This window comes from Protopterus annectens, chromosome 15.part0, assembly GCF_019279795.1.
Source record: "Protopterus annectens isolate FY-2018-M chromosome 15.part0, PAN1.0, whole genome shotgun sequence".
Taxonomy (NCBI): Eukaryota; Metazoa; Chordata; order Ceratodontiformes; family Protopteridae; genus Protopterus; species Protopterus annectens.
The window spans coordinates 91,132,863-91,151,669 of record NC_056749.1 but is presented as its reverse complement, the minus strand read 5'-3'; the positions used below and the strand labels follow the sequence as shown (position 1 = coordinate 91,151,669).

The window sequence follows — 18,807 nt, the reverse complement described above, 5'->3', positions numbered from 1 at the left end:
GTTACTCCTAAATCCTCTGCTAGCGCCTCCGGTCCCCTCGGAAGTGGTAAATCAACCGCTCCAGGCCGATGACACAGCGTTAACACAACCTTCAGTCTCGGAGATCTCTCCGGTGCCGGTTGTGGATTTTCCTCTGGAAACCGAAGTTCTGGATCTACCCGACACCATAACTGTGGACAAGGTAACGCTTGCACGTGGGGCTGCTAGGCCTCCTGTTTCCATGTCCATCAAGGCCTTTGCACGTGCTAAGGCCGCCAGTCAGGCCAAGGCCCATCCTAAACCTGCCCAGGCCCCTTCATCTGATAAGCAGATCATGTCTCTGGCTGCAGATCTTATTTCCCTTATCAGGGGGTCTCAGCCGCATCCGGACAGGGGTTCTCAGCCACCTGCAGAAAAAAGGCCTAGAACTGAGCAGGTGGACGACCTCTCCTCGGATGAAGCCTCTGGGGATTCTGAGCATTCTGATACCAAAGAAGAATCCTTCCAGGCCTACGAGGACTCTGATGCTGAGGAATCAATTCCCTCTGCCTCCCCTCCAGAGGATTTTTCTTTTGGTGAAGTCCTGCATTCCATGAGGGAACATTTTCAATGGCAGGGCCAGGAATTCTCTGACTCCAGGAAAAGGCTTCGTACTTTTCTCAAGCTTCCCCAGCACAGACCCTTGGCTATCCCTCCAGTTATGGATGTTTTGGATGATGTTTTCTCTGACTCCAGTGCCAACCCTGATTCTCTTCCTCCTGCTCCTGTCAAGCCGGACAGATATTACAGGGTCCCTGACACTCACAAGCACCTTTTTAAAGCTCACTCTGTGGACCTAGAAACTATTTCACAGGGCCCCAAGGGAGTGGCTTCCTCCTCTGCCAAAAACCCACTGCCAGCTGACAGAGAAGCAAGGTCCCTGGAGAGATGGGGTAAAAAAGTATATACCTCTACTACCCTAGCCATGAGGTCTCTTAACTGCCTTTTTCACATGTTTCAGTACCAAGATTTTCTCCTGGATGATTTACAGAAAAAGTTAGCCTCTCCTGAGCCTATTGATAAAAAGGCACTGCAGGATAATATTCATAACACTCAGCAGGTTAAAAACCATTTTCTACAGTGTGGTTATGATGCACTGGAAGCTTCATGTAGGGCAGCTATGACTGGGGCTGTAATATGTAGACATGCTTGGTTGAAGGATCAGTCTTTGCCTGACCATGTTAAAGTAAAGTTACTGGATGCACCTTTGGAAAAACAAAAGCTTTTTGGTGCTACTGCACAAGATGTATTGAAATCCATAGAGGAAAAAGCCAAGTCAGTACAGACAGTCAAGAATTTCCTTCAGGTTCAGCCACCCAGATTCAGCAGAAACTGGCCCTCCAAGAATTGGTCCTTCCCCGGCTCTGACAAGTTTCAAAGGGGAAAAAGCAGACGTGCCCGAGGTAGAGGGCAATACCGAGGATCTTACAGGGGACACCAATGGCAACCTCCAAATCAAAGAAGTGGCGCAGACAATTCAGCTGCACCACAAGGACAATCGCAATGACTTGACTTTCGTACCGCCTACAAGGGTACAAAGAGAAGCACCTTTGGGCGGAAAATTAGCCTTATTCTCACAAAACTGGCATATCTTAACCAAGGACAATTGGATTCTGGATTTGATAGACAAAGGTTACAGATTCCACTTCCACACATTACCAATAAAACAAGGCATGCCAAACCTGCCACATCATCAAAGGGCAGAGGCACTCACACAAGTTTCCAAGCTATTAAGTATAAAAGCAATAGAAAGGGTTCCTCCTCAGGAACAAGGCCAGGGATTTTATTCAAGGTTCCTTGTTCCAAGAAAAGAAAACAAATGGAGACCCATACTGGACTTGTCAACTCTAAACACTTTCCTCATTGTGCCAAAGTTCAAAATGCTGACGTTGCAACAACTTCTTCCCATGTTGGGCAAGGGGTCTTGGCTGGTCACTCTGGACCTCAAGGAGGCATACCTGCATGTCCCAATCAGACAAAGCTGCAGAAGATACCTCAGACTTCTTGCAGGGACAGAGCATTATCAATTCTCAGCATTGCCATTTGGCTTATCTACTGCACCCAGAGTGTTCACGAAATGCCTGGCATCAGTAGTGGCACACTGCAGACTGCAGGGGATTCAAATATACCCCTACTTGGACGACTGTCTCATACAAGCAGACAACAAACCAACCTTAAAAGGGAATTTGGACTATGTCATGCATCTACTGCAGGCCTTGGGATACACAGTCAACATTCAGAAGTCAAACTTACTACCATCCCAACAAATTATATTCCTAGGAGCCAAACTGGACACGGAAAAACAAATGGCCTACCTCACAGAGGAAAAACAGCAGCATTTACCAGAGTACTTCAAAGGCCTAGCAAAGCTTTCCCAGGTGACTGCAAGGAAAATCCTGCAGGCCCTGGGTTTCATGGCATCTTGCATCCTTCTGATACCTTTGGCAAGACTTCATATGAGAAAGCTGCAATGTTATCTAAAAAACTTATGGTCTCAACACAGCAACAGCCTAGAGGACATAATCCCACTTATTCCATGTCTGCAGAAGGAATTTCTATGGTGGGCTCAAGCCAGTCAACTAAACGAAGGCATGCCTTTCAACAGACATCAAGCAGACCAAATGATAACAACAGACGCCTCAGACCATGGATGGGGGGCGCACATGGAGGGCAGATGCATTCAAGGTCTTTGGACGCCAAAGGAAAGACATCTGCACATAAACCAAAAGGAGATGTTGGCAGTGATACATGCCATCGAGACTTTCGAAAAAACACTAAAACAGGGACATTTGCTAATAAGGACAGACAACACTACTGTCATGTGGTACATAAACAAGCAGGGAGGCACTCATTCTTACCCCCTCTGCAGACTAACAATGCTTCTCTGGGAAAAATCCCTGAGCCGGAGGATACATTTACAAGCCCAGTTTGTACCAGGCAAGGACAATGTACTGGCGGACAATCTGAGCAGAAATTTCATGGATCCACACGAATGGATGCTGCACCCTCACATTTTCTCTCAACTGGCAAGGACATGGGGAAGACCGGACGTAGATCATTTTGCTTCCCACTTAAATCATCACCTGGAAAAGTTCTTCTGCACAACGACTCACCACCCTCTAGCTTGGAAAACGGATGCTCTCTCCTTCAGCTGGAATTCTCTAAAAATTTATGCATTCCCTCCCCTGCCTCTGCTGACCAAGGTGATACTGAAGATCAAAGCAGAACAACCAACAGGCATCTTGATAGCTCCAGACTGGCCGAGGCAACACTGGTACCCATTGCTATTGACCATAACTCGGACCAAGCCATGGCCTCTGACCCTATGGCCCCTGCTCCTAACTCAACACAATTACAGGACTGTACATCAAGACCTGAAAACATTGCATCTGACAGCCTGGAGGCTACCATGACTTCAACACCAAACTCTCTTTCCAAATCGAGAGATTTGTTCGAGAGATCTTGCTGGAAGCATGCAGACCTTCCACCAGAAAAACCTATTCAGCCAAGTGGAAGAGATTCAGTATCTGGAATGCCAACAGGGGTCAGGACACAGCATTACTGAGTATACCTCAAATATTAGAATACTTGGCAGAACTATTTCATACTGGACTCTCATACTCCTCAATAAAGATTCATGCCTCAGCAATCTCATCAACATACAACTGTGACCCTCCAGTGTTTTCGCATCCTCTGCTAAGACAGTTTCTAAGAGGGATAAAGAATATCAAACCTCCCAGAAAACAGCCAGTACCTGCATGGGACCTCAACTACGTGTTGGAAAAACCAACTCTTCCTCCATTTGAGCCAGCAGCAACCTCAGAAATGCAATTTCTGTCATGGAAGACGGCCTTCTTATTGGCAGTCACTTCTGCAAGAAGAGTTTCGGAGATACAGGCACTCATGGCAGTGCCCTCCTTCCTCATTTTCCATCAAGACAGAGTCTCTCTAAGAGCCAGTCCTACATTTCATGCCAAAAGTAATTTCCAGGGTGTGTCTAAATCAAGCTATTCATCTACCTGCATTCTTCCCCAATCCTCAAAATAAGGGGGAAAAACTACTGCATACTTTGGACATACACAGACAATTGCGCTACTACTTGGACAGAACTAAGGCCACCAGAAGGTCTGACCAGCTGTTTGTAGCCTATGCTGCTGGAGTACAAGGAAAAGCAATCTCCAAGCAAACAATTTCAAAATGGATTGGACATTGCATCAGATTTTGCTATTCTTTCCATGGAAAAGGTGTGCCAGCCAATATCAGGCCACATTCCACCAGAGCTATAGCCACTTCCACAGCTTTCCTAAGAGGAGTGGCAACAAAGGACATTTTAGAAGCTGCTACATGGAGCTCCGTGCATACATTTACCAAGCACTACAACCTGCCCTTATACTCCAGATCCCGAGCAGGCTTTGCTTCGGCAGTCCTGCAGGGGATTTTAGCTACACCATCCTTATCATAGTTCCATCCACCCCCAGCTTGGCTATGGTACTCAACCCATGTTATGACTGCAGTTGCATTCTTGAAGGACATAGTACAGTTTTGTACCTACCATAAATGTAGATGTCCGATAGATATGCAACTGCAGTCGGATTTTCCCACCCTCCTACCCCTCTGTATCCTTCTTTTTGGGTCCCTACCCCTCTTCCCTTCAGCTGGGGGTATCTCCTATGGTGTATCTGTTTATTACTGTTGTGCATGTTTGGGATTATTTTATCCATTTACCAAATTTAGCCTTCCTAGGAGGGCACCTGGCATCTGGGGCAAGAAACACTGAAGAAGATGGCGTCGGCAGATGCCTTTATACTCCAGCCGTTGTGACGTCGGAGAGGAGGCGACACCAGCCGACGCCGGACCCAGACTTTGGAATTCGGCCGACCGAGGGCTGCCTGAGGCAGGACAACCCATATGTTATGACTGCAGTTGCATATCTATCGGACATCTACATTTATGGTAGGTACAAAACTGTACTTTCATAAGGGTCATTTGCATATATCCCATGTTCCTCTGATACAGGAGGTTTGGGAGGTCACTCAGTGGAAGTTCTAGCTTTGCTGGAGTTTTCATTTTGTTTTTACTGAAGTTATATCTTGAGAATCAGTGCCTTAAGCATCTCGAGTGTAAAATGGAGGCTGTGTCAGGCCCTTCAGATGAGCCCCAACTTAAAAAGGCCAAGAGGTAGCCCTAGTTTACCCGCTGCTCCCTCTGTTTTGAATGTCTCTCCCAAGGCCGATGTGAGCCCAGAGGCTGTCCTGAAATCTGTAGACGTTCTTTTGAGTGGTACTAGAGTGGAGGCCATGAAGGACCCTACCATCACATCCTCGAGGGAACCGCAGATGTCATACTCGGGCATAGGAGGGGGGACCACAGTCGCATGGCATCACCCAGATAATTGTGCAAGAGGATGTTCCTGCCAAGATTGTGGAATTCAGGCCAATGTTTGGCCCATCCACCTTCCACCACATGGAGGTTCCAGAAAAGAAAAACTCAAGACTAAACATGTTTCTCCTGCCCCCCAGGAACAACCACCATTTTGGCAGGCCTTTTCAACCCTTTATGGCCCTATGTCAGATCTCAGCACCATCTCTCCTTTCTCTTTCATTTCCTCCTTCTACTCCTTTAAAGAGGACTTCTGAGGAGGTTTCCTCAGATAAGTCATCAGGAGGTGAAACCTTGGCTTATTCAGCCCACATTTCTTTCCCTTTGGGTTATGCCTCACCAGAAAAGGAATCTAATGGCACTGATTCCCCTGGGGAGGCTACCTCCTTTGGGGAAACTTCTTAAGATGAGAGAGTTCTTCAAGTGGGACTGCTGCCCAGGTATCTGACGTCCAAAAAAGGTACGATGACCTCCTACAGATGGATTCCCCCTCTCCATCTGCCATATACTCTGTTCTGCCGGCCCTCTTAGATGCTTTTGCAGCCGCTTCAAATTGCCCTGATTCCCAGCCTCCAGCCCCCATGCACCCAGATAGAGTTTATAAGGTGCCTGAGGAATCCAAATTTCTATTCAAATGTCCCTCTGCAGACCTCGCTACCAATTCAGTCTCTGCAGACAAGACATCAAAAATGCTGCCTTCTACCTCCTTGCTTCTGTCCGATAAATAGAGCAAAGTCATGGGAGAATAGGGAAAAAAGGTGTATACTTCTGCTTCTCTGGCCTTCAGGGCAATTAATTATCAAACTCATATGGCCAAATATTCCTTAGTCCTTCTATCAGATGCAGGAATGCTACTTTCTGATCTCCCTGATTCTCCTACTAAGGCTAAGCTCTCCTCCATGCTTAATTCCTCAGCCCAGGTTACAAGGCACTACATTAAGTGCAGTTATGGTGCTGTGGAAGCCTCAGCTAGAGCAGCTGCATCTGGGTCCATCCTGAGGAGGAATTTATGGCTCAGACTCCAACCTTTGCCTGATGATATTAAAGCAAAGATCATGGATGCTCCTCTGGACAACAAGGCTTTGTTTGGTACCTTGGCTGAAGAACTATTTAAATGTTTACAAGTGAAGGGGAAGGAGCTGCAAGATCTAAAACATATTTTTGTTTCCTCTGTTCCCTAGGTTTCAGAGAAATTATCCCACCAAAGTCATCTTTGTCAGAAAGCCTACCATGCCCAATCTTCCAAATGTATGAGAGATACTAGGAAACAATTTCCATGTAAATCTGCGTCTTCTACTCCCACCCAGAAACCTTTTCAGGCTAAGCCTGGTAGTTTGTGATTACCCGCCTCCAGGCACATTAACTTCTTTGTCTCTTTGCCCTTCTCTCTCTCTCTCTCTCTCTCTCTCTCTCCCCTGCTTGGAATTGGATAATGAAGGACTCTTGGGTCCTATCCATCATCTGAAAGGGATCTTTTATGGTGTGAAAAACTCCCCCACCCTTTCAGGGTTATTCCACAACCTTCAAAAGAACAATTGTAATTTTTTCCCCAGTTCATATCCAGCCTTCTTTCTCAAGGCACTATTCAGGAAGTGCCACTTTTCCAAGTTGGAAAAGGATTTTACTCCATGATGTTCCTGGTTCCCAGGAAGGATGGCCGTTTGTGACCCATTCTAGACCTTTCCCATCTAAATACCTTTCTCAAGGTTCCTGCCTTTTGTATGCTACCCCACCCTTCTTCTCATACTTCCCCAAGCCTTTATGGTGTTATTAGATATCAAAGATGCCTACCTTCATATCCCCATTCACCTAAAGTTCAGGAAATATCTTTGCTTTGGTATTGCTTTCTCACATTTTCAGTTCTGTCCCTTGCTCTTTGGTATGTCTACGGCACTGAGGGTCTTCGCAAAATGGCTCCTGTCATAGCCTACTGCAGACTATAGGGCATACAGGTCTGTCCTTACCTAGACTACCTACTTCAGGCACCAATCTCCAAACATCCTTCAAGAGAACCGCTCCTTCACATTGTCTCTCCTGAAGAGTCTAGGGTTCATGATCAATTATCAGAAATCTGCTCACATATTTCTTGACTGCAGATTTCAAACAGACAGGATGCTAGCCTCCTTACCTCCAGAAAGGTCTTGTCCCTACCTTCCTACTTCCAGGACCTCCTGCTTCTCCAATCCCTGAATGCCAGGGAGTTTCTACACCTCTTGGGGTTCTCTATGCATTCCCCCCTTCCCACTTCTACAAAAGGTCTTGCTGAAAATCCAGCAGGGACAACCAAAAGTCTTGCTTTTGATCCACAGATGTCAACTCTAAATCTGACTCAGTGGGTGATAGGATTTTGATTTCCTTCAGACACCTTTTTTTCTGAGGACGTGCTTCAAGTTTAGCAGGAGGCCAGAAAATTCTCAACTAGAAATCCTACATTTCCAAATGGAAGAGGTTTTCCATCTGTTGTCTCAAAAATGATTTACAACCACTGTTATGACAGAAACACTGGAACATCCACTATCTGTGTGAATTAATGAAGAGTGGGCATGTCTGCCTATGTTTCCCCCTTTAGCTTCCAGGTTGGAAGTTAAACTCCTCTTAAGAGGCGTCCACATCAGACCACCAAAGAAAACAGCTCCTCCTCCTTGGGATCTATATTTTATCTTGGAGAAACTTGAACTGGCCCCCTCTGAGCCAGCAAGTTCCTCTTCTCTTTAACATTGCACTTGAAAAACTGTCCTTCCCGTGGCCATTACTTCTCCCAGAGTGGTATCTGAGTTACAAGCTCCGATGTCTTCTTCCCCTTCACAGTTTTCCATAGGGAATAGTCTCCTTGTGCACTCATCCCTCTTATGCTCAAGGTCGTTGATGAGTTATCTCTTGATCAGTATCAGCCATCCTTTTTTCCTTCTCAGTCCTCCAGTGAGAGGATTCTGCACACTAGACACTCATAGGCAACTCCGATATTATTTGGACAAAACCAAACCAATCCATAAGTCTGAATGCCTGGTTGTTTCCTGTCACCCAAGGGCCCTGGGCCAACCTGTTTCCAGGCAGACTATCTCCTCTTGGATTTCAAAAGCTATTTCTTTCTACTATATAGCCTATGGAAAGAATCTCTTCTCTCCTATTAGGGAACATTCCACTAGGGCAGTGTCTTCCTCTGGAGCTTTCTTTAAATGGTTGGACACTTGCTCTATCCTGGAGGCAGCTACCTGGTCTTCTGTTCATATAAATTAGATGGCATTTCCAGGTCCAGGGCTGGTTTTGCCAGAGCTATTTTGCATTGTTCTGTGGAGAATGCTTCTGCTCTTTCACCCAATTCTTCCTCTGCATGAGCTTTGGTACTCTCCCTCTTGTTATGAATACTGCAGCATATGAATAGAAGGACATAGAATAGTAATGTCTTTTGGCTTTTCCCAGTTAGGGGTCGTCGCAATGGATCTCCGGTCCACTCATGATTGGCAGCGGATTTTTACGGTGCCGAGTTGCCAGCCCGACACCCAACCTTCAAGGAAGGCACACCCATTCACGCACTTACCTACCTTCATGTCTTTTGTGTCACTTAGCCACAGGGAGGAAGATTTTACACAACTGTTCTATGTCCTTCCAGTAGAAGGACATAAAATAGTTGTGTAAAATCTTAACATACCCATAGATGTCCTTCTGTTCTGTATGCTGCAGTGTTACTTTCCCCCCTGCCCTCCCCCAGATGCTTGCCTGGCTTCTGGTGGCATGTTTTCCTTGCCTAAGATCAGGTTGGTGCTTTTTGCGGCATTTAGTTCTGAGACTGGTAGCCGCTTTATACCTGATGTCTCTTTATGGATGCACATTTGCTGATGTGCGGCGTTGCACGTACCACACAGCAGTAGACTTTTGCCGGTGGTGGACTCCCACATGTTATGAATACTGCAGCATATAGAAGAGAAGGACATCTATGGGTATGGTAAGATTTTACACAACTATTCTTTCTCCCTTCCTATAGAACTGGCTAAGAAGGTCAGAGGAAATACAGCAGGTGCTAAAGAAGACAAGAAAATGTGCTACTAGAAAAATCTGTTCTTGACAATTTGAAAAGGTTTTCTAGTTGGTGCCATGCAAAAATAAGGGCCCTGTCCGGTTTTGTGTTGCACTGGTGCTCAAATACTTGTGAGAGTTACTAGCCTATGGCCTCTCATACTTCTCTGTCAGGGTACATCTTCCAATCATTTCAGCATGTCCGCCCATGAATCTTCCATTTTCTTCTGTGTTTTTGTTAAAATTGTTTCTTAAAGGAGTTTGACACCTGAAACCTTACTGTAAACAGGTTGCTCCTTCCATGGAACTTAAGTTTGTGCTGAAAAAGATAGTCTAAATCCGAATCTGTATGTCAGGCATATTTAAGGGTCCTTACATCAAAAACTGTTCTTTCAGATTTCAGATCTGTAAAAAGAGAAACATCTGAGATGCAAGCTGTCATGCAGGGAGGGGCAGAGGGGTGTGTGAACCCTATCTGACCTTCCAAGGAGATAGGGTATCATTAAGAAAAAAAATCCTTCATTTTATGACCAAGGTTGTTTGAGTTCATTATGAATCAAGCCAATGATCTCCTGGTGGTTTCTCCAGATCTTCAGCACCAGGAAGAAGGGATTTTAGATCTCTAAGTGCATGAGCAGCTCAGGTGCTGCGGTGACAGAACCAAGTCCTTCAGAAAAGCTGGTCATCTCTTTGTCTTATGCTGGGACAAGGAAAGGACAATGATGTTAAAACAGACTATTCCAGATGGTTGTCTGTGCTTATTGTCTTATGTTACATCCACCAAGGTAAACCAGTTAAGGGAGTGTAAAGGTCCATTCTGCTTTTGTTTCATCTACTTTGATGGCATATTGGAAAGGGGCAGACTCGAGGTATTCTAGAAGCAGCCACATACATAGTCCATTGTACATAATTTTACAAGGCAGATCATTTTTTTCAATCTGCAGATATTTGAGCATTTTCAGTTATCTCATTCAGCAATCTCTCAACAAAGCCAGATGAATCTCTTCAGGATGCCTAATTTAGTCAAAAGTTTCCTCTTCCTCCATCCTGTCATACTGTCCCATACTGGTATCCTGGCCAGATTTTTCTCTTGCCATAAATTCCATTTTGCTTCACATGGACTATAGGCTGAGAGGGATCTACTCAGTTAAGAAAATAGAACAGCTTCTTTTTTAACGGCACTGTCTTTCTTAAGATGTACTTGTATGTTTTGGTATTTGTAGGAGACATGAAAACCAGCAGTGTTTAAGGTGTCTGCATATATGGACACTTGTTTAGTGTGCAGAGTCTGCAGTGATGTGTTGCTAACTTCTCAAGATATACTGCCTGCTGTTTGTTAAGTAAATATTTGTGCATCATCCTGTTTTGTTTGTGTAAAATTATAAGATGTTGATTTTGTTGTATTTTTATAGGTTGCTTATGCGTCCTGTCCAAGACATTCATGTTGGATGTACCACTGCACAAGTAGTGATTCCTGTTAACGACCATTTTCGAATTATACAAGGTACTGACATAATTATTTTACCGTGTTAATATGTTGTGTGCTCTTTTTTCCCTCCTTTTTTAACTTTATCTTCCAGATATAAAATTTGTATTGGGCTATATGGAATCTGATGTTCACATGGATAGTCATTCCAGATTTCATGGATTTTTATCATATTGGAATTTGACTTTTTTTTTTTTTTTTCTCTCCAATTTTCTTTATTATTTAAGGAACATTTGAGTGAGATCTACTCCGTTAACAAAATAAAGCATCTTCTGTTTTAACAGCACTGTAGTCCTTAAGATGTACTTGTATGTTTTGGTATTTGTAGGAAATATGAAAACCAGCAGTGTTTAAGCTGTCTGCCTATATGGACACTTGTTTGTATTATTAAAAAAAAAACAATTGAATATAACGATACATTTAATGTAATTATTAGTGACAATATTATAATCATAGAAGAAGTCAACTTGAAAAACTATGTGCAATATATATGTATACAGTATGCCTGTAGAATGTTTGCTAAAACTGTTAGTAACACTCCAAACGGAATAAAATTAGTAATAAATTATCATTGTATAAAGCAAGTTCAGGAAGCAAAATTTTGCTGAAATATATCAATGAGAGATTACTTTTGACCCAGGATTGATACATATTTTAGTGTACACCTGCTTTCATTTATGGCTGTTAAAGAAGAGAAAACCTGTTCAAATAGTCGCACTGAAGCTATTCTCCATCACTTGGTAATGTATTGCCTTGCTATTGCTGAGTCCATAACAAAAGCAGATTCTCATTATTCGTTTCATAGCGTTCATTTGTATTAAACAAAGTCATTAACCTAGCCAATAAAAAGGTGTCGAACATAAAGCTTTCATGAAGTCCTCAACATAATTCCAAAAGAAGGGCAGTCATAAAAGATATGTATCCAGTTTGTGTTGCATCTTCAACATTCTATGCTACTGTTTTTATTTATTTTAGCCATTCTTTTTGGTATTAAAAAGGATCTGTGTAAGAATTCTCCAAGTAAGTATATGCCATTGATGAGACCAAGATGTATTCTTAATGGAATTCAATATTTGCAATTTATTCTCTGCATTTAAAGTAATGATATGACTTAGTGTAATATGTTTCTAAGACTTAAGTTAATATTGTACTCCATAAACATTTTATAAAGTTTAGATATTAGGTTATCTGTTATTGATCTATTGTATACTATTCCATAAAAGTTGAATTAATTTCGGACATTCTTTATAAGGTAAGTGAGCTATCATTAAAATTTTATCTTGTGCTTGTAAGTTAACAGACTGTAAAAGTAACCAGATTTAGGAATCTAAATCAAATGCATTTATAAGTTATTGCAATCCTTTTACTTTCAAATCTTTAAAATATTATTGCCAGCAAAGAAAGTTCTTGAATTCCAAGATTGTAAAAGCTTGAGTATGGATTTTATTAAAAATAGTTTGTTAAATGGTATGATTGTCTCACCAGAGTTTGATATATTTTGCTAAGAATTATATTTCTAAATGTTTTAGAACTAGGATTCATAATGGTAGATAATGGAAAGGTAGGGGAACTGTGATGTGTGTAATTACATAGATATTGCCATTAGAACTAGGATTCATAATGGTAGATAATGGAAAGGTAAGGGAACTATGATGTGTGTAATTACATAGATATTGCCATTAGAACTAGGATTCATAATGATAGATAATGGAAAGGTAGGGGAATTATGATGTGTGTGATTACATAGATATTGCCATTAGAACTAGGATTCATAATGGTAGATAATGGAAAGGTAGGGGAACTGTGATGTGTGTGATTACATAGATATTGCCATTAGAACTAGGATTCATAATGGTAGGTAATGGAAAGGTAGGGGAACTATGATGTGTGTAATTACATAGATATCGCCATTAGAACTAGGATTCATAATGGTAGATAATGGAAAGGTAGGGGAACTATGATGTGTGTAATTACATAGATATTGCCATTAGAACTAGGATTCATAATGGTAGGTAATGGAAAGGTAGGGGAACTATAATGTGTGTAATTATAGATATCGCCATTAGAACTAGGATTCATAATGGTAGATAATGGAAAGGTAGGGGAACTATGATGTGTGTAATTACATAGATATTGCCATTAGAACTAGGATTCATAATGGTAGATAATGGAAAGGTAGGGGAACTGTGATGTGTGTAATTACATAGATATTGCCATTAGAACTAGGATTCATAATGGTAGATAATGGAAAGGTAGGGGAACTATGATGTGTGTAATTACATAGATATTGCCATTAGAACTAGGATTCATAATGGTAGATAATGGAAAGGTAGGGGAACTGTGATGTGTGTAATTACATAGATATTGCCATTAGAACTAGGATTCATAATGGTAGATAATGGAAAGGTAGGGGAACTGTGATGTGTGTAATTACATAGATATTGCCATTAGAACTAGGATTCATAATGGTAGATAATGGAAAGGTAGAGGAACTATGATGTGTGTGATTACATAGATATTGCCATTAGAACTAGGATTCATAATGGTAGATAATGGAAAGGTAGGGGAACTGTGATGTGTGTAATTACATAGATATTGCCATTAGAACTAGGATTCATAATGGTAGATAATGGAAAGGTAGGGGAACTGTGATGTGTGTAATTACATAGATATTGCCATTAGAACTAGGATTCATAATGGTAGATAATGGAAAGGTAGGGGAATTATGATGTGTGTGATTACATAGATATTGCCATTAGAACTAGGATTCATAATGGTAGATAATGGAAAGGTAGGGGAACTATGATGTGTGTAATTACATAGATATTGCCATTAGAACTAGGATTCATAATGGTAGATAATGGAAAGGTAGGGGAACTGTGATGTGTGTGATTACATAGATATTGCCATTAGAACTAGGATTCATAATGGTAGATAATGGAAAGGTAGGGGAACTGTGATGTATGTAATTACATAGATATTGCCAAATGAATTTATGTTAATTAATATCTCCTGAAAATTCTGTACTTGTACTAAGGAGAGCAAAGTTTAAAGTTTTCCGATCAAAATTGTAATTGGGGGGCTTCAACTGACTCTCACTGCCATGTAAAAACATGGGCAGTGCAAGATGTTATCTAGTACCATCTTAGCTCTTTCTTGCCCTGGCACTGCCAGTAGGAAACCCTTGGTACCAGAACTTGAGTGGATCAGGACACACTCCCCCCTTTTTGCAACAAATCCATCATAGTGGTCTTCCAACTCCCTCTGCAGTAAGTGTACCAAGGTCAAAGAGGGAGGGAGGCATGGGGAAAATTGTACTCAGTCCAACCCCTGGGTCACAGGAAAGATGGGGATGTAAATGAACATCTGTATTTCTGGAATTTCCTAATACAAACTGCCCTTTCCCCAACTAGTCTGATGACTGCCCATGTATATTCTTCCTGTTGCAGGTTGAAATTCCAAGTTGCTTCCTGGGTGAAAGCTGCTCCTGATTATAGTACTCCCAGTCACCAGTTCCTTCTCCTGATTGTATTGCTCGCAGTCACCATCAGCAACCTGGATTGTCTCTTGCATGTGTCATCTTGCACCTCTGTGTTATTTTTTGATCCATTATCAGATTTTTAGTTGAAGCAGGTACTGCTGGCACAGTTCCATGTTCAGTGTCATTTAACTTTGATCGATTTATTCATTTGTAAATTCATTTCCGTGATTATAACATTTTGAGAAAACTGGATTCTCCCAGACTTTAGCAAAACTCTTAAGATGGAGTAGACTTGAATGTCTTCTCCTTATATTCCTTTATACCAGGAAAAAGTAGGGGAATTTTTCTGGTGTTCTGATCCGATTTTCTATATCGGTATAAATGCCTTCTAACTTCTCTCTGAAAAATATAGTGGTAAATGGGTATTAAAATCAGTGTAGACTTATACTACTAACTTTTCAGTCATACTTATTTGATTTTATTTTAACTTGGGTTGCCCTTTTGTACTAGCATATACTTCCATGTAGCATCTCTTCCTCCATTACCAGAAGAAAGTAGAGGAATTTTCCTGCTGTCATGGTTAAATGTTTCTGGTTTGTCTGAAATACCATCTTGGGTTGCCCTTAAAAATCAAGCCTAGTGTGTTTGAAGGAAGGACTATGAGTGGTAATACTGCTGGTTTGTTCAGCTGAGTGTTCAGATTTCTTTGGAGTCCCATGGAGATAACTTCTGTGTTGGTGGTATCTGCTGGAGGTTAAGACAGTTAAGTGTTGAGAAATTAATCGATTTACACTGGTTAAAAAACAAAACTAGAGCCAGTTAATACAAACATGAGATTTGCAATATATATTTGTATGTACGTATGTGTGTAGAGATGTTTATTTATATATATATATATATATATATATATATGCACACACACACACACCTATATATCTGTCTGTCTATATACATAAAATATACATATAGCAAGCATATGCAACACAGTATCAACTTGTAGAGGTACTGTCCTTGTCAGTGCCATTCCCATGAACCTTTAGTATACAGTACTTGGCAGTACTGGACTGTTTAGGAGGTTGACTTTGCAATGTTGCAGAAGGCATTACTGCTGTGAGTATTCACGTGACAGTGCACATCACTATGTGCACTTCTGCTACAGCAGTAACCTTTTTCAGTTGTCACTGCTCCAGTATCGGAGAAGTTCTGAAAGACCAAGTCCAGCCATGCAAACGTTACTAACAGCAACCTCATTATGTGGATCAGTTTGAAGAATACATGTCAGATGCTAGTGATACATCTGTGGGCAACTTTATGTAAACATTCATCCTTATTGCTGGGCTGTATGTAACCGTTAGGACTGCAATTGCCAAGTTAATATCAGCAGAGTGCATAGACAAACTTGGACTTGTCTGTGCCTCATATTTGTAATGGATATAGATTTTGAAAGACCTGACATGGAGCTAATAAGCACTCAGTAGGATGAGTAGAATCCATTCCATTGTTCAAGTCTGCTCCAGTATTTTGTTGTAGTTTAAGGTGGATTATAAACAGGTCGTTTTACTCAAGGAGTCCAAATAAAAAGACACACTTACTTATCTTTCCAGCCTGACACAAGAGCGTGTCAGTATTTATGGAACTAGAGACTGTTTTATTGTAGTGAGTGCACTCTGTCATGCAGTCTCTGTCTTGGCATTCAGTGACTGTCCTGCCTTTAAATCCACAGATAACTTTGTGGGGAGTGACAGTATATCTCCATTTAAAAATGGCCCCAGTGTTTAATAAATTATATGGTTGTGGAGACGTTTTAGGCTAGCTGCCCTTGTGGGCCATTTTAAGCCTAAACAATTTCTCTTTTTGCATTCAAAATAACCTATCCCATTTGGTTAGAGATTGGCCGTACCCATCCCATGGTCATCATCTTCTTTCGGCTGTTCCCGTTAGGGGTCGCCACAGCAGATCACCGGTTTCCATTTCTTCCTGTCCTCTGCATCTTGCTCGGTCACACCAACCACCTACATGTCCTCTCTCACCGCATCCATAAACCTTATCTTAGGCCTTCCTCTTTTCCTGTTACGTGGTAGCTTCATCCTTAGCATCTTTTTCCCAATGTACTCAGCATCCCTCCTCAGCACATGTCCAAACCAACGTAATCGTGCCTCTCTGGCTTTGTCTCCAAACCTTCCAACCTGGGCCGACCCTCTAATATACTTATTCCTAATCCTGTCCACCCTTGTCACACCCAGTGCAAATCTTAACATCTTTAATTCTGCCACATCAAGCTCAAACTCCTGCCTTTTTGTCAATGCCACTGTCTCCAAGCCATATAACATAGCTGGTCTCACTACCCTCTTGTAGACCTTCCCTTTCACTCTTACAGGTACTTGTCTGTCACAAATTACTCCTGACACTCTTCTCCACCCACTTCATCCTGCCTGTACTCTCTTCTTCACCTCTCTTCCACACTCACCGTTACTCTGAACTAATGACCCCAAGTATTTAAACTCGTCCACCTTCGCCACCTCTACTTTTTGCATCCTCACCATTCCTCTATCATCCCTCTCATTCACACACATATATTCTGTCTTAGTCCTGCTGACCTTCATTCCTCTTCTCTCTAGAGCATATCTCCATCTCTCCAGGGTCTCCTCCACCTGTTCTCTACTCTCACTACAGATCACATTGTCATCTGCAAACATCATAGTCCACGGGGACTCCTGTCTGATCTCGTCTGTCAACCTGTCCATCACCATTGCAAATAAGAAAGGGCTCAGAGCCGATCCTTGATGTAATCCCTCCTCCACCTTAAACGCATCTGTCACTCCCACTGCAGACCTCACCGCTGTCACACTACCCTCGTACATATCCTGAACCACTCTTACATACTTTTCTGACACTGCTGACTTCCTCATACAATACCACAACTCCTCTCTAGGCACCCTGTCATATGCTTTCTCTAAGTCTACAAAAACACAATTCAACTCCTTCCGACATTCTCTGTATTTCTCCATCAACACTGTCAGAGCAAAGATCACATCTGTAGTGCTCTTTCCTGGCATGAAACCATACTGCTGATCACTAATCATCACGTCCCTTCTTAACCTTGCTTCCACTACTCTTTCCCATAACTTCATGCTGTGACTGATCAATTTAATCCCTCTGTAGTTACTACAGCTCTGCACATCACCCTTATTCTTAATCGGTACCAAAACACTTTTTCTCCATTCCTTAGGCATCCTCTCACTTTCCAAGATTTCATTAAACAATCTGGTTAAAAACTCCACTGCCATTTCACCTAAACACCTCCATGCTTGCACAGGTATGTCATGGGCCAACAGCCTTTCCAGTCTTCATTCTCTTCATAGCTATCCTTACTTCCTCCTTGCTAATCCATTGTACTTCATGATTCACTAGCCCTACATCATCCAACCTTCTCTCCCTCTCATTCTCTTCATTCATCAACCCCTCAAAGTACTCTTTCCATCTCCTCAACACACTCTCCTCGCCAGAGTATGTTTCCCTCATTATCCTTTATCACCTTTACCTGCTGCACATCTTTCCTAGCTCGGTCCCTCTGTCTAGCCAATCTGTACAGGTCCTTTTCTCCCTCCTTAGTGTCCAACCTTTCATACAACTCTTCATATGCCTTATCCTTAGCCTTCGCCACCTCTCTCTTTGCCATGCACCTCATCTCCTTATACTCCTGTCTACTTTCTTCATCTTTCTGACAGTTCCACTTCTTTGCCAACCTCTTTCTCTGTATACTCTCCTGTACTTCCTCATTTCACCACCATGTCTCCTTGTCCTCCTTCCTCTGTCCAAATGTGATACCAAGCACCTTTCTAGCTGTCTCTCTTACTAGCTCTGCTGTAGTTACTCCACTATTTGGTAACTCTTCACTGCCACCCAGTGCCTGCCTTAACTCATCCCTGAACTCCACCTCACAATTACCCTTTTTCAATTTCCACCATTTGATCCTTGGTGTCGCCCTCACACTCCTCCTCCTCTTCTTGATAACTAACGTCATCCTACAAACCACTATCCTTTGCTGCTTAACTACACTTTCTCCGGTCACCACTTTACAGTCCCCAATCTCTTTCAAACTGGCCCTCCTACATAAGATATAATCCATCTGTGTGCATCTTCCTCCACTCTTGTATGTCACCCTATGCTACTCCCTCTTGTTAAAATACGTATTCACCACAGCCATGTCCATCCTTTTCGCAAAATCCACTACCATCTGACCTTCTGCATTCCTTTGTTTAACACCATCACTTCCTCATCCCCTCTGGTACCCATCTCATGGTCAGTAATTCTATATTACCAATGATGAGTAACTGAGATCATACCATTGATAATTTGAGGGGACCTGCGCATGGGATAAGCCATTTAGGAGTTGCATCTGTCCATTAGTAGTACAAGGAACAGTCCT

The 18,807-nt window shown here is 42.3% G+C and overlaps 1 protein-coding gene across 1 annotated transcript in view; it reads left to right on the top strand.

Annotated features, from left to right (window-relative positions):
- The window catches only part of OCRL (OCRL inositol polyphosphate-5-phosphatase), a 2,544,778-nt gene that overhangs the window by 78,256 nt on the left and 2,447,715 nt on the right, over window positions 1-18,807 (top strand). The window contains exon 3 of the mRNA XM_044057236.1: window positions 10,824-10,915. Within this exon, the coding sequence (XP_043913171.1) occupies window positions 10,824-10,915 (92 nt within the window). The remainder of the gene's footprint in view (window positions 1-10,823; window positions 10,916-18,807) is intronic.